Here is a 12,244-nt window from a genome sequence, read left to right as displayed (position 1 = left end):
ACCTTTAATCAAAATTAATTATCACATCCTGAAAACTACAACTACAAATTTGCAAATTTACTGAAATCGTTTTGTAATTGATTCTACTACTGTTTATTTATCATGACCATCAGTGGTGATTTATTTTGTTTCTTATATAGGTTGTGCTTACTATTATCGTTGCCTTTATTTTGGATGCCTTTCTATTTCGTATGAACTACAGTAGAAAAAATAAAGATGAGGAAGGTATGTATCTTTCCATTTGAACTTCTGTTATTGAACTCGCATATATTCTCTTAGAGATTCAATATTTTGTTTTCTTGCACTCATTTTTTTCATATTTAGAATAGGATCAGTTAAGAAATTGGTATTCTGGGTCACCTAGAAATCAAATCTAATGAGTATATTCTTATTGTGATGATGTTACAAAATGATATACAGATGTTTAGATTAGTCATCCAAAAGTTTAATTTAAAACAGAAATGCTGCCAATTCTCAGTAGGTTGGGCAGCGTCTGCGGTGGAAAAAATAGAATGCTTTCAGTCAATTTCCTTTAATCAGAACTGTGAAAAGTTAAAACTTACCCCTGCAGAGAAAGCGGAAGGGATGGGGAAAACAAAAGGAAAGGAAAGTATCTGTGATGGGATGGAGACCTAGAAAGAATGAATGATATACGCCGGTACTGCTGACTGAGAAGGGGTGGTGAAGATATGTCTGCAGGTAGCGTACGGTGACAAATGAAAATCTGAAATATCAGAAAAAATGAGGGGGGAAAGAATCATTGGAAATATGAGATACAAATCTAGAATAGCTGATTATTACCTGAAGTATTTGAATCTGGTGTACAGTCAAGTCAAATCTATTTCATTCTCATGTGCACAAGTCCTGATGGCTGTAACTTTCCAAGTTAGCAGAGGAAGTACTATTTTAGACTTTAGAGACATAGCCTGGAAACAGGCCCTTTGGCTCATCAAATCCACGCCGACCAGTGATCGCCCCAAATACTAACACTATCCTACACACGGACAATTTACAATTTTACATAAGCCAATTTCCAAAAAACCTGTTTGTCCTTGGAGTGTGGGAGGAAACCGAAGCACCCAGAGAAAACCCACGCAGTCACAGAGAGAACATACAAACTCTGTATAGACAGTACCCATAGTCAGGATCGAACCTCGCCATCACCTCAAAGGGAATTAAGGATGGTCAGGAAATGCATGTCTTGCCAATGATGTCCATATGCAATGAATAGATGTTCAAAGAGAGTCTGGAAGAAACATCTTACTCAAAGTGATAGGAAATCAAATAGGCAGATATGGATATATGGAAGATATGGATATATGATAAGAATGAGATAGGAACAGGGCTTTGTTGAGAGAAAGAAGATGAGAAGATATGCTACTGTGAAAGGTTGAGATAATTTTTGTAATTTTTGTCCTTGTAGATGAGAATGGAATTGTTTTCGAGACTGAGGTGGACAAAGCGGAAATTGACAGACTTCTTGAATACAACAAACAAAATGGTTCTTCATCCTCTGCGATCTCTGGACTTGTTAAATTGTCATCCAGAATGGCAAACAATGATGTATGTATTCACATCTAACATCTTCTTCAATCATTGATTTATTTTCATTTATTATTATCTGAGGTTAGCAGATAATTAGCAATGGTTGTCCTGATATTCAGGGTAGCCAGGGAAAGTCTGTAAAAGACGATACATCTACACGGTGTTGGTGAGTGCAGTGTGATTTTTTTTACCTCAAAATGTTATTATTTCATCAAAAACAGAAAGCTACAGATGCTTAAATCTGAAATAATCAACAAATGCTGGAAATACTCAGCAGATCAGGCAGCGTCCATGAAGAATTATACCGGTAGTTAATCTTTCAGATTGATGACCTTTCAATCAACTCTAAAAAGTCACTGAACGCTCATCAACTTGAAAGGTGATTACTTTGTTCACGGATGCTGCCTGAGCTGCTGGATATTTCTAAATTCCTTTGGTGGTGTTTGATGTCATGTGGATGTTAGACCATTTAACAGCCTGAAAATGGTTGTGCCCTTTCAGGTAGTGTACTGTTCTGATTTATTTTTTTGAATATATATATCTCCATGGGGTTACATAAAATATAATGGTAACTCACAATTCACAAAACTCAATACAAATGTGATTCAGGATTTGTTTATGTATATACCGTGTGGTGGCGCTGCGCATGCAGCTGATGCTAGCATGCAGTCCGTCTGTCTGCTTTCTTTGTCTTATCGTTAATGTTAGATTATGTTTTAGTCTATTTTTAGTTGTCTATTATGTGGGGGAGGCTTTTTAATCTCTTCCTTCAACGGGGATGCGACCTTTTTCCGTGTCATATCTCCGTTCGCGCTGAGGCCTAACATCGAGGAGTTTGTGGCCTCCAACTGGAACCGACCTTGAAGGCTCAGGTCGCAGAGCCTGTGGACTTACCATTGCGGAGCTGGCTGACTTCGGAGGGTATGCTGCAATGCAGCTGCGACTCGACTTTGGAGGCTTCGGCCATGGGACCTGTGGACTGCAACATCTGGAACTTCCTGATCCCTGGTTGGCGACCAATTTTCGGGAGCTCCAGCAATAGCTGCTTCATCCGCTCCGAATCGTAAGGCGTGAATCGTCCTGTTCGCAGGGCCTTTCATCGCTCGCCGCGGTTTAAAATCGACCGCGCGATCTTCCATCACCCACTTCAACATCGGGAGTCTCGATCGCCTTGAAGTAGCAGTTGACTGCCTGACCGCGGGAGAAGAAACAAGGAAGAGATAAGACTATTTTTACCTTCCATCACAGTGAGGAGGTGCCGGGAGGAGAGTCACTGTAATGGATGTTTATGTTAAATTGTGTTAATTGTGTGTTTTGTTGCTTTTTTACTGTTATGACTGCATGGTAACGAAATTTTGTTCAAACTTGTTTATGAATGATAAATAAAGAAATTCAATTCAATGTACATTCTTATCACTAGGTGGCAGTTTTTACACATGGATAACACTAGGTGATGTGTTCATTATTTTGCTTGCATAAACATCAACAACTATATATAATTTTTTTAGTGATGCAGTATGGAAACAGGCCCCCTGGTCCACCGAGCATGCCAACCAACGATCACCTCTACACAAATTCCATGTTATCCGAGTTTCGTGTCCTACACACTAGGGGCAATTTTGCAGGCCAATTAACATACATACCTGCACATCTTTGAAATGTGGGAGGAAACCGGAGTACCCGCAGAAAACACACGCGGTCACAGGGAGAACGTATATAAACTCCGTTCAGACAGCACTCTTAGTCAGGATCAAACCCGAGTCTCTGGCGCTGTGTGATAACAACTCTATCACTGTGCCACTGTGGTACCCAAAATGTTTTTAACTGCCTTTGTGGTTCAGATTTGTTTTGTAAGTATTCAGCTGCATTGTCAGAGGATTTTAAATTCCAATTCGTAGAATTTATGTAATTGTAATTCACGCGTTACAATTGGTCATTGGGAAAGCAAAATCAAAATAGGGTTGTTGATGGCAAATACTGTTTTTACTGGCAGGGGAAATCTGGTGGGAGTCAAAATCCATCTTACCTGTGATATCATTTTCATTTTGAATTAATATCTTTACTTAAGTTTTCTCGACAGTTGCACAAATAAGGACAATTTATAAATTAATAGCAGGATCTGGGGGTGGGGGGAGGGGAGACCTCAACCCAGTAATCATTTCCCATCCAATTATATTTTTATGACATTAACTTGAATCTGTATTAATCCACTTGATGACACCCTGATTTTTAATGTGCCCAATAGGTGAGGGTGAATTAGAAACAAAGGAATTCCCACTAGAAGCAAAAAGCTGGAAGAACTCATTGGGTCAGGTAGCATCTGTGGAGGGGAATAATAGGTGACATTTCTTGTCAAGACCCTTCTTCCTCCAGTGGTGTGTGTTTTACTCAAGATACCAGTATCTGCAGTTCCTTGTGCCTCCAATTCCCACTGAGTTATTTAACACACCATTCAATATTTTCAGTGTGTGTTTATGAAAACTGACCCTAGAAACAGGTTGCCTAAATACGTTTTGGTGGGGAGTGTTGTGTGACAATCAGTGCGCCCAAGAGAAGGGAGAAGAGAAAGATAATTATCATGTATATTATCATGATAATTATGGTGATATATTTATAACTACTCATTATGATTTCATAACCCCTTGAAACTTCCCCTTTTTTGGGATATTTAAATTGTCATAAGATTTTATCTATAATTATGTTCTATGTTTTATTGCAGCAACTTAAAATGGTTTTTATTGGCAGAAGATTAAGAACAAAGAGTGACCTGAGTATTAAAATGTATGAAGAGGAGATTCAGGTATTAGAATCTTAACACTAACGTTAGTACACTGTGCTGTGATTTCCACATGAACAAATGAATGTTTTGGTTTAGAGATGTAGGTTGGAAACAGGTCCTTCGGCACACTTTCCCATGTCAGCCAACGATCACTTGTTCACCCTAGTTATCTGTTATCCCTCTTTCTCATCCATTGCTGGCACACTAGGGGCAATTTGCAGCAGCCAATTAATCTACAAATCTACATGTCTTTGGGATGTGGGAGGAAACCGGACCACCTGGCAGAAACCCACGTGGTCACAGGGAGAACGTGCAAACTCCACACAAACGGCACCCGAGGTCAGGGTCGAATCCAGGTCTCTGGCACTGTGAGACAGCAGCTCTACCAGCTGTTTCATTTTACTGCCCGTTTAGATCAGCTAGAATATTTGTTAGAATGTATTTCAGATGGAAGTAATTTTGTAGAATTGTCTATGAAACTTTCTTCAATAAAGAGCTAATTTCTTCACAAAGGGGTGTATAATTTAATAGGGGTAGGTGTTAGCCAAGGCTTTATGAATGGAAATTCTGTCTAACTGATGACTAGATCAGCAATTGTCAATTATAAAGGACCATTTAATTGATGTTTAGAATTTGTTTGTGATAAGTGATGTGCTGCGTAATCTCTTCTCGTGAAGGCCACCGTATGTATGCTTGATTTTAATTATAGTGAACTTCTTCTTCAAAAAATAGAACTAATCAATTCAGTCCTTGAGTCAAACAGTGAGGAAACAGGCCCTTTGGCCCAACTCACTCATGCCAGTGAGGTTTTATAACTGAGTGAGTCGTTTTACCTGCATTTGGCCCACATCCTCTAAACCTTCCCTATCCACGTGCTTGTCTGAATGCCTTTTAAATGTCACCATTGTACCCACCTCAACTGCTTCCTCTGTCAGCTTGTTCCACATATGCACCATCCTGTGCATGAAGAAATTGGCCCTCTGATCGCTTTTAAATCCTGCCTCTCTCACCTTAGACTTATACCCTTTAGTTCTGTATTACTCTACACTGAGAAGAAGATTGTGACCTTACACTTATCTGTGCCTTTCATGATTTTGTATACCTCTATAAGGTCACCTCTCATCCTCCTACACACCAGGGAAAGAATGTCCAAACCATATCCAGCCTCTCATTTTAACTTAAGCCCTGGTCATATCTTGATGAATCTTCTCTGCGCCCTTTCCAGCTTAAAGACATCCTATTGCAGGGATGTAACTCCAAACATGGTTTCACAAAAGTCTTGTCCAGTTGTAACATGATATCCCAACTCCTGTATTCAATAAGGGTAAACTCCTGAGTCTGAAGAAAGGTATTGACCTGAAACGTCACCAATAAATGTTCTCCCGAGATGGCCTGACCTGCTGAGTTACTCCAGCACTTTGTGTTTTTTACCCATGCTGAAGAAGACAAGCTTTCCAAACACCGCCCTGCCTGCCTATGTTGCCACTTTAGTCGTTGATTTCTTGTACAATATACAGCAACAAAAATGTATCTCTTCCCACAGGAATGGTACGAAGAGCATGCCCGAATAAACCAAATGCAGCAGGACCAACCACTGGAATGTATTTTGAACTCCAACACGCACCTGCCATCTGCAGAATTGCGACAGCGGTCCCAGACTGTAACTTAGAAATATAACCAACTTGTCCACTATGCAATCATTATTCAGTATTATTTTGTATCTGGTGTTTTGCACGTATGCACTTGGGGATGTTCTGCCAGTTCGAAGACCTACTGTGATGGTAGAATGCTGAATTCTGGAAGGGGCCAGACTGATGGGAGGAAAGAGTCCACGTTACTCAGAAATTATGATCTGATGATCTGTGGTAAGCTATATGTGTCAAAAAAATATATATTGTTATGTTTATTTAAGTTCCATTGATATTTAGCTTTTAGCAGTTTTATTTCATACCTGAATTAATAACGTGCTCTGTGGGTAGCTGATCACAATATTTTAATATAAAAAAACCTCCATAACCAGTGTTTTTTATTGCGTCAGTTCTCATTGTCAGTCTATAAGATGTACTATACCTAAAGGAATCATTCTGTTTTGACTCAGAATATGTAATTCTCAGGGTCACCTATTTGTAAGCCATAGTATTATATACAGGGAGCTACAGTGCCCTCCATAATGTTTGGACAAAGACCTATCATTTGCCTCTATACTCCACAATTTAAGAATTGTAATAGAAATAAATCACTTGTGGTTAAAGTGCACATTGTCAGATTTTAATAAAGGCTGTTTTTGAACAGTTTGGTTTCACCATGTAGAAATTGCAGCAGTGTTTATACATAGTCTCTCCATTTCAGGGCACCATAATGTTTGGGACACAGCAATGTCACGTAACTGAAAGTAGTCATGTTAAGTATTTTGGTGCATATCCTTTGCATGCAATGACTGCTTGAAGTCTGCGATTCATGGACATCACCAGTTGCTGGGTGTCTTCTCTGGTGATGCTCTGCCAGGCCTGTATTGCAGCCATCTTTAGCTTATGCTTGTTTTGGGGGCAGGTCCCCTTCAGTTTCCTCTTCAGCATATAAAAGGCATGCTCAATTGGGTTCAGATCGGGTGATTGACTTGGACACTCAAGAATTTTACCATTTTTTAGCTTTGAAAAACTCCTTTGTTGATTTAGCAGTATGTTTGCAATTATTGCTTGCTGTAGAATGAACCGCCGGCCAATGAGTTTTGAGGCATTTGTTTGAATTTGAGCAGAAAGGATGTGTCTATACACTTCAGAATTCATTATGCTACTACTGTCAGCAGTTGTGTCATCAATGAAGATAAGTGAGCCAGTACCTTCAGCAGCCATACATGCCCAGGCCATAACACATCCACCACTGTGTTTCGCAGCTGAGGTGGTATGTTGGTAAACTGTAACCTGGCCATCCTGTTTTTGCGGCTAAACAGTTGTTTGCATCTTGCAGTGTAACCTCTGTATTTCTGTTCGTGAAGTCCTCGCGGAAAGTGGTCATTGACAAATCCACACCTGAAGAATGTTTCTGATCTGTCGGACAGGTGTTTGCCGATTTTTCTTTATTATAGAGAGAATTCTTCTGTCATCAGCTGTGGAGGTCTTTCTAGGCCTGCCAGTCCCTTTGTGATTAGTAAGCTCACCAGTGCTCTCTTTCTTCTTAATGATGTTCCAAACAGTTGATTTTGGTAAGCTCAATGTTTGGCTGATGTCTCTAACTGTTTTATTCTTGTTTCTCAGTCTCATAATGGCTTATTTGACTTTAATTGGCACAACTTTGTTCATCATGTTGATAAACAGCAATAAAAGTTTCCAAAGGTGGTGGGAAGAGTAGGTGCTGAGAGCTCTCTTATACCTGCATTAAGGAGGCATTTAAACACACCTGAGCAATTACAAACACCTATAAAGCCATGTGTCCCAAACATTATGGTGCCCTGAAATGCGGGGACTATGTAGAAACACTGCTGTAATTTCTACATGGTGAAACCAAAATGTATAAAAAATACCCTTTAATAAAATCTGACAATGCGCACTTTAACCACATGTGATTTTTTTGTATTACAAATCTCAAATTGTGGAGTACAGAGGCAAATAAATAAATGATGGGACTTTGTCCCAAACATTATGGAGGGCACTGTAGACGAACCTGTAATGGATAATTATCCTAACCATAGTATTGAAATGTTTCAGATGCTGTTGCCACTACGTTCAGAATATATACTATACATTCAATTTGGATATTTATTTTGGAAGCTCTGTGGTATTGACGTTAAGTTCCTTTATGTTTAACTCTTCTATAAATTTCCATTAAATTTAAGCCTGGTTAAGCCAGCACGCACATTAAATTGGTTTTCAACTTGCAGTGCTCCTCAAACTGTAACACAGTGTGTATGCTGAATTCTGTGTCTGCGATAATTGAACATATACTCAAAATTCACCTGTTTTCCTTTACTTGATCACGTTTACTGAAACCTGCAGAAATACTTCTTTATATTGTTTTTATGTTTATAATGACGTTGTGCGTTCCTGCAACTCGGGAGAGTGACCCAGTGAAGTAATTTGGAGAGAGACTGCAGTTGTTAGAATTGGAGCACAGAATAAATTGCTGGAGCAACTCAGTGGGCCGTGCAGCATCAATTGAAGCAAAGGGATGGTCAACATTTCAGTTTGTTATCATTCATCAGGACTGAGAGTGTAGAGGGGACAGAGGCAGAGTAAAGACACGAGGGGGAGGGGTGAGATGGAGTCTGGCCAGCGATAGGTGGAACCAGGTAAGGAGGGAGTGGGGGAGAAGAAACTTAAGAGGTAGTTGATAGGTAGAGACTCATATAGATGGAGACAAAAGTGGCAGACGGAGCCAGGTGGTAGTGGGGGTGAAGGTAGAGAGAGGCTGGAAGGTGATGTGGAACCAAGGCACTAGGTGCAGGATCTGATAAGGAAGATAGTGGAACAAGGCAAGGGAAATATGGTGGGCAGATAGAACCAGATTGCCAGGGGATAGGAGAACCAGGTGTAGTGTGTATGTGATTATCACAGAACCAGAAGAGGGAGGGAAATGAAACTGGATGATAGGGAGACTGGATGGAGAGAAAAGGGAGTATAGAGAAAGTGGATTACCTAAATTGGAAAATTAAATGTTCCCTGTAGACAACCCAGGTGGAACATAAAGTGATATTCTTCTCAGAGTCCTTGCTACGCTAGTTTCCCTCTCCTCTGGCTCCCTGCCCCAACCTCTGCCCATTCCCCTTCCCCTCCTGGTTGCATTTGCCTATCACCCACACACTGCATCTTTTGGTTCTCCATCCCCTCTCCCAGCTGGTTCCATCTACCCATCCGTTCCCGTATCTGCTTCCACATCGCCTTCCAGCCCCCATCAGTGTCTCCCCTAATGGATCCATCTACCCCCCTTTTTTTGTCTCTTATTCTCTCTACTGAACACCCAACAGCCTGATTTCCCCCACCGCCCATCATCTCCCTCTTCACCCGATTCCACCTATCGCCTGCCAGCCCCTCTCACCTCTTTATACGTGCTATTTCGCCTCTGTGCTCTCAGTCCTGATACAGGCTATTGAGTCAAAATGCAACAAGTGTCACCTCCAGCAACCAAAAATGAAATAAAATATAAAATGGCAAAACTAGTAATTTGCCATTTGAGTAGAGTGAGGCAACTTCTTTCACAGGAATAATGTGAACCATTTGCTGATTTGTTTACTGATCAGATATTTCACGGGTCAATGTGAAGACAAGTGGAGCAGCAGGGGACAGTTGTGCTGAGGCATTGTAGGAATGAAATGGCATTCCTGCGTTTTGTTTGATTTGGAAATTACGAGTATTAATGCACAGCATTTGCTCTGTTGGATTTATAACAGAAGGGAAGATTTCACAAGAAGTGCAGATTGGATACCACAGTCTGCAAGTGACCAGGCAAAATGCACTTTTTGTTATCATTATTATTATTATTCAGACATGATGCAATAATTGATTTAAATATTTTCCATTTTGACTAATTTGGTGAGGATTTTCTTCATGTAGGGGTTTACTTGTTACAATTTAAAAAATAATTTGCTGAATGATAGTAAATTCAATGAATAGCTGCTCAATTCCATATGTTTGGTAACTACCTGGCCACATCTGACCATCAACACTCACTCCACCTATTAGCAACGAGGCACTGCCACACCTCTCCCCTTTCCATACTCCTTGTCTACACTCTGTCCTGATGCAAAGGGATAGATGTCAACCTTTGCCTCCACGGATGCTGCCTGACCTGTGGAATTCCTCCAGCAGTTTGTTTTCTTGCTCACTATCCCAGCATCTGCAGTCTCTTGGGTCCACTATTAAATTCATTGAGTCAATACCAGCTCTAGTAAGAGCAACCTGGTTAATGCCATTAATCCTGCAAATCCTTTCCCTTTTAGAAACTTGTCCAGTTTTCTTTTGACTCTGATAATCCTGGTCTTGCATTCCTCACTGCGTATAATATCACATTTAGCATTCACCTTCATTCTATGTTGTCGATCCCACTTCTAATGGAAAATTTGTCTAATCTGTCTATTTTTCTAAAAAGAATCTGTTCTTTAAAAAAAATAAATGATTTGTTGTAACCAAAGGAAACACTTATATTGCAGATTAAAAAAAAAAAACTACCCTTGCAGTTTTACAGCATAATGATAAATACAGCTTAAAGCATCTTTCCAAAGTTCCTATAGCAGTGTATATTTATAATGGATATTAGTGGATGTTAATATTAATAGTATTAGGTATTGGCCCAATCCCAAATTAACATTATGTATTGTCACTGAAGGATTAAGCCTTAGACAGGCCAATTATGCCTCAAAGTACAATTTAATTTTAGATGGAGTTTAAGCAGTAAATGTACACTGTTGTGATCTAAACAAACAGATTTGCACACTTCCATCAAGTCTTAAAATTCCCTCTGAACTAAAATAGGGCCTCTCAAGATTTCACTTGTCTAGACAGCTAGACCTGAACTAAAAAGCACAATTCTATTAATTTTCAGCATCTGGTTTATTCTTAAAATTGTTCAATTCGTTTTCTGTATATATCAAGCAGTTAAATATTTGCTACATTTTAATGATACGAATTAATGAAGCAGTTCTCAGCCTACTAAAGGCATCTTGCGTAAAGTTATTTGCTATTTTAGAATTTAACTCAGTTTTATTTTGTATTGCTACGATTCTGTTATTGCTTCTCAAAACATTATTCAAATCTACATGTAGGTTCATAATTAAAACTATTATGGCACACGATGCAAGCTAATAGCAGCACTGCTGAAAATTCCATTTGTCTAATTTCCAATTATTGTGTTATTTAAAATGACAAAGCGAACATTTGGAATGTGGAACTTTTTACTTTATGTTGAGATAATAAGTTAATATTTCAAGTTATCACCTTTCAGACCATCTATTTGAAACACCTTTGTCTTCACAAAAACAATTCCTTGCCTTTATTTTAGATATCCCATGTTCAAAGAATTGTCTGTAATAAAACAAATGTGGAAACGCACTACTTGTGCATATAAAAATAATCTATAATATTTATTTTTGTAAAATGCAGCTTCTCAGGTATTCAGAGTGAATTTAAATCATGTTCTTGCATGACTGTAGAATTAATAGATTGGACTAGGAGTAATAATATTAACACTTGGAGGAATCAAGTAATTGTTCCTAGTTATAATGGCAATGAGGAAACACTTGATTTAGTTGTAGCATTTTTCCTAATTCAGTTTCCCCAATCCTATTTCAGCTCGACATACTGTAGAGTTTGTATGAAACAAGAGCTTACAGTTTAATTCTCACTGTGGGCATTTGACAAAATCATGCAGGTCAGTGTAGATGATTAAAACAGTGGCGATGAAAATATTTGGGCCCTCGCTGCCAGCCTGGGGGGGGGGGGGGGGGGGGGGGGGGGAGAAGAGATAGAGATAGATCATCACTGGGGCATTACTTGTCTCAAGATCCCAGCTTTCATTCATAATCCAAATTTTGGTTCTCCTAATATATCAATACGAAACAGCCATCAAGCTGCTTCTGTTGACCTTGCATTGATGCAAATTTTACAAAAGCCAGCACAAAACATATGGAAAATTCAAAATTTTAATTCAAACACATTGTGTATGCATTTGGAGTAGCACTGCATTTATGGAAAATGTCTGGTAGATTGAAGCTGCCAGAGATAGTTTCAAGTGGATGTGCACATTACTTTGTCTTTTATTAAACATTAAACTGTCATGAACAGTCTTGGCTTCATTTCAGTATTCTAAAAAATGGTATGCAGTTTATTTTTCCATTCATTTATATTTCTACATACTTTCAAAACTTAGTATGGATCAAATGCTATATTTTTTTGCAATTTTGATTTCAATGTAATTAATGTACAGCAATGT

At 39.1% G+C, this 12,244-nt stretch overlaps 2 protein-coding genes across 2 annotated transcripts in view; one reads left to right on the top strand and one right to left on the bottom strand.

The window, feature by feature from the left end:
• tpcn1 (two pore segment channel 1) overlaps positions 1–6,564 on the top strand; it is an 83,010-nt gene extending 76,446 nt beyond the window's left edge. Inside the window, exons 24-27 of the mRNA XM_033043141.1 lie at positions 141–225; positions 1,424–1,563; positions 4,265–4,345; positions 5,868–6,564. Coding sequence (XP_032899032.1) covers positions 141–225; positions 1,424–1,563; positions 4,265–4,345; positions 5,868–5,993 — 432 coding nt within the window. The 3' untranslated portion in view covers positions 5,994–6,564. The remainder of the gene's footprint in view (positions 1–140; positions 226–1,423; positions 1,564–4,264; positions 4,346–5,867) is intronic.
• Positions 3,954–12,244, bottom strand: part of slc8b1 (solute carrier family 8 member B1) — a 29,606-nt gene continuing 21,315 nt past the window's right edge. Inside the window, exon 16 of the transcript XR_004415680.1 lies at positions 3,954–3,964. The gene's annotated coding sequence lies outside the window, so the exon portion shown is untranslated. The remainder of the gene's footprint in view (positions 3,965–12,244) is intronic.

This window comes from Amblyraja radiata, chromosome 25 (genome assembly GCF_010909765.2).
Source record: "Amblyraja radiata isolate CabotCenter1 chromosome 25, sAmbRad1.1.pri, whole genome shotgun sequence".
In the NCBI taxonomy this organism is placed as follows: Eukaryota; Metazoa; Chordata; class Chondrichthyes; order Rajiformes; family Rajidae; genus Amblyraja; species Amblyraja radiata.
The sequence above is the reverse complement of the archived record's forward strand: the minus strand, read 5'-3'. Positions and strand labels throughout refer to the sequence as shown.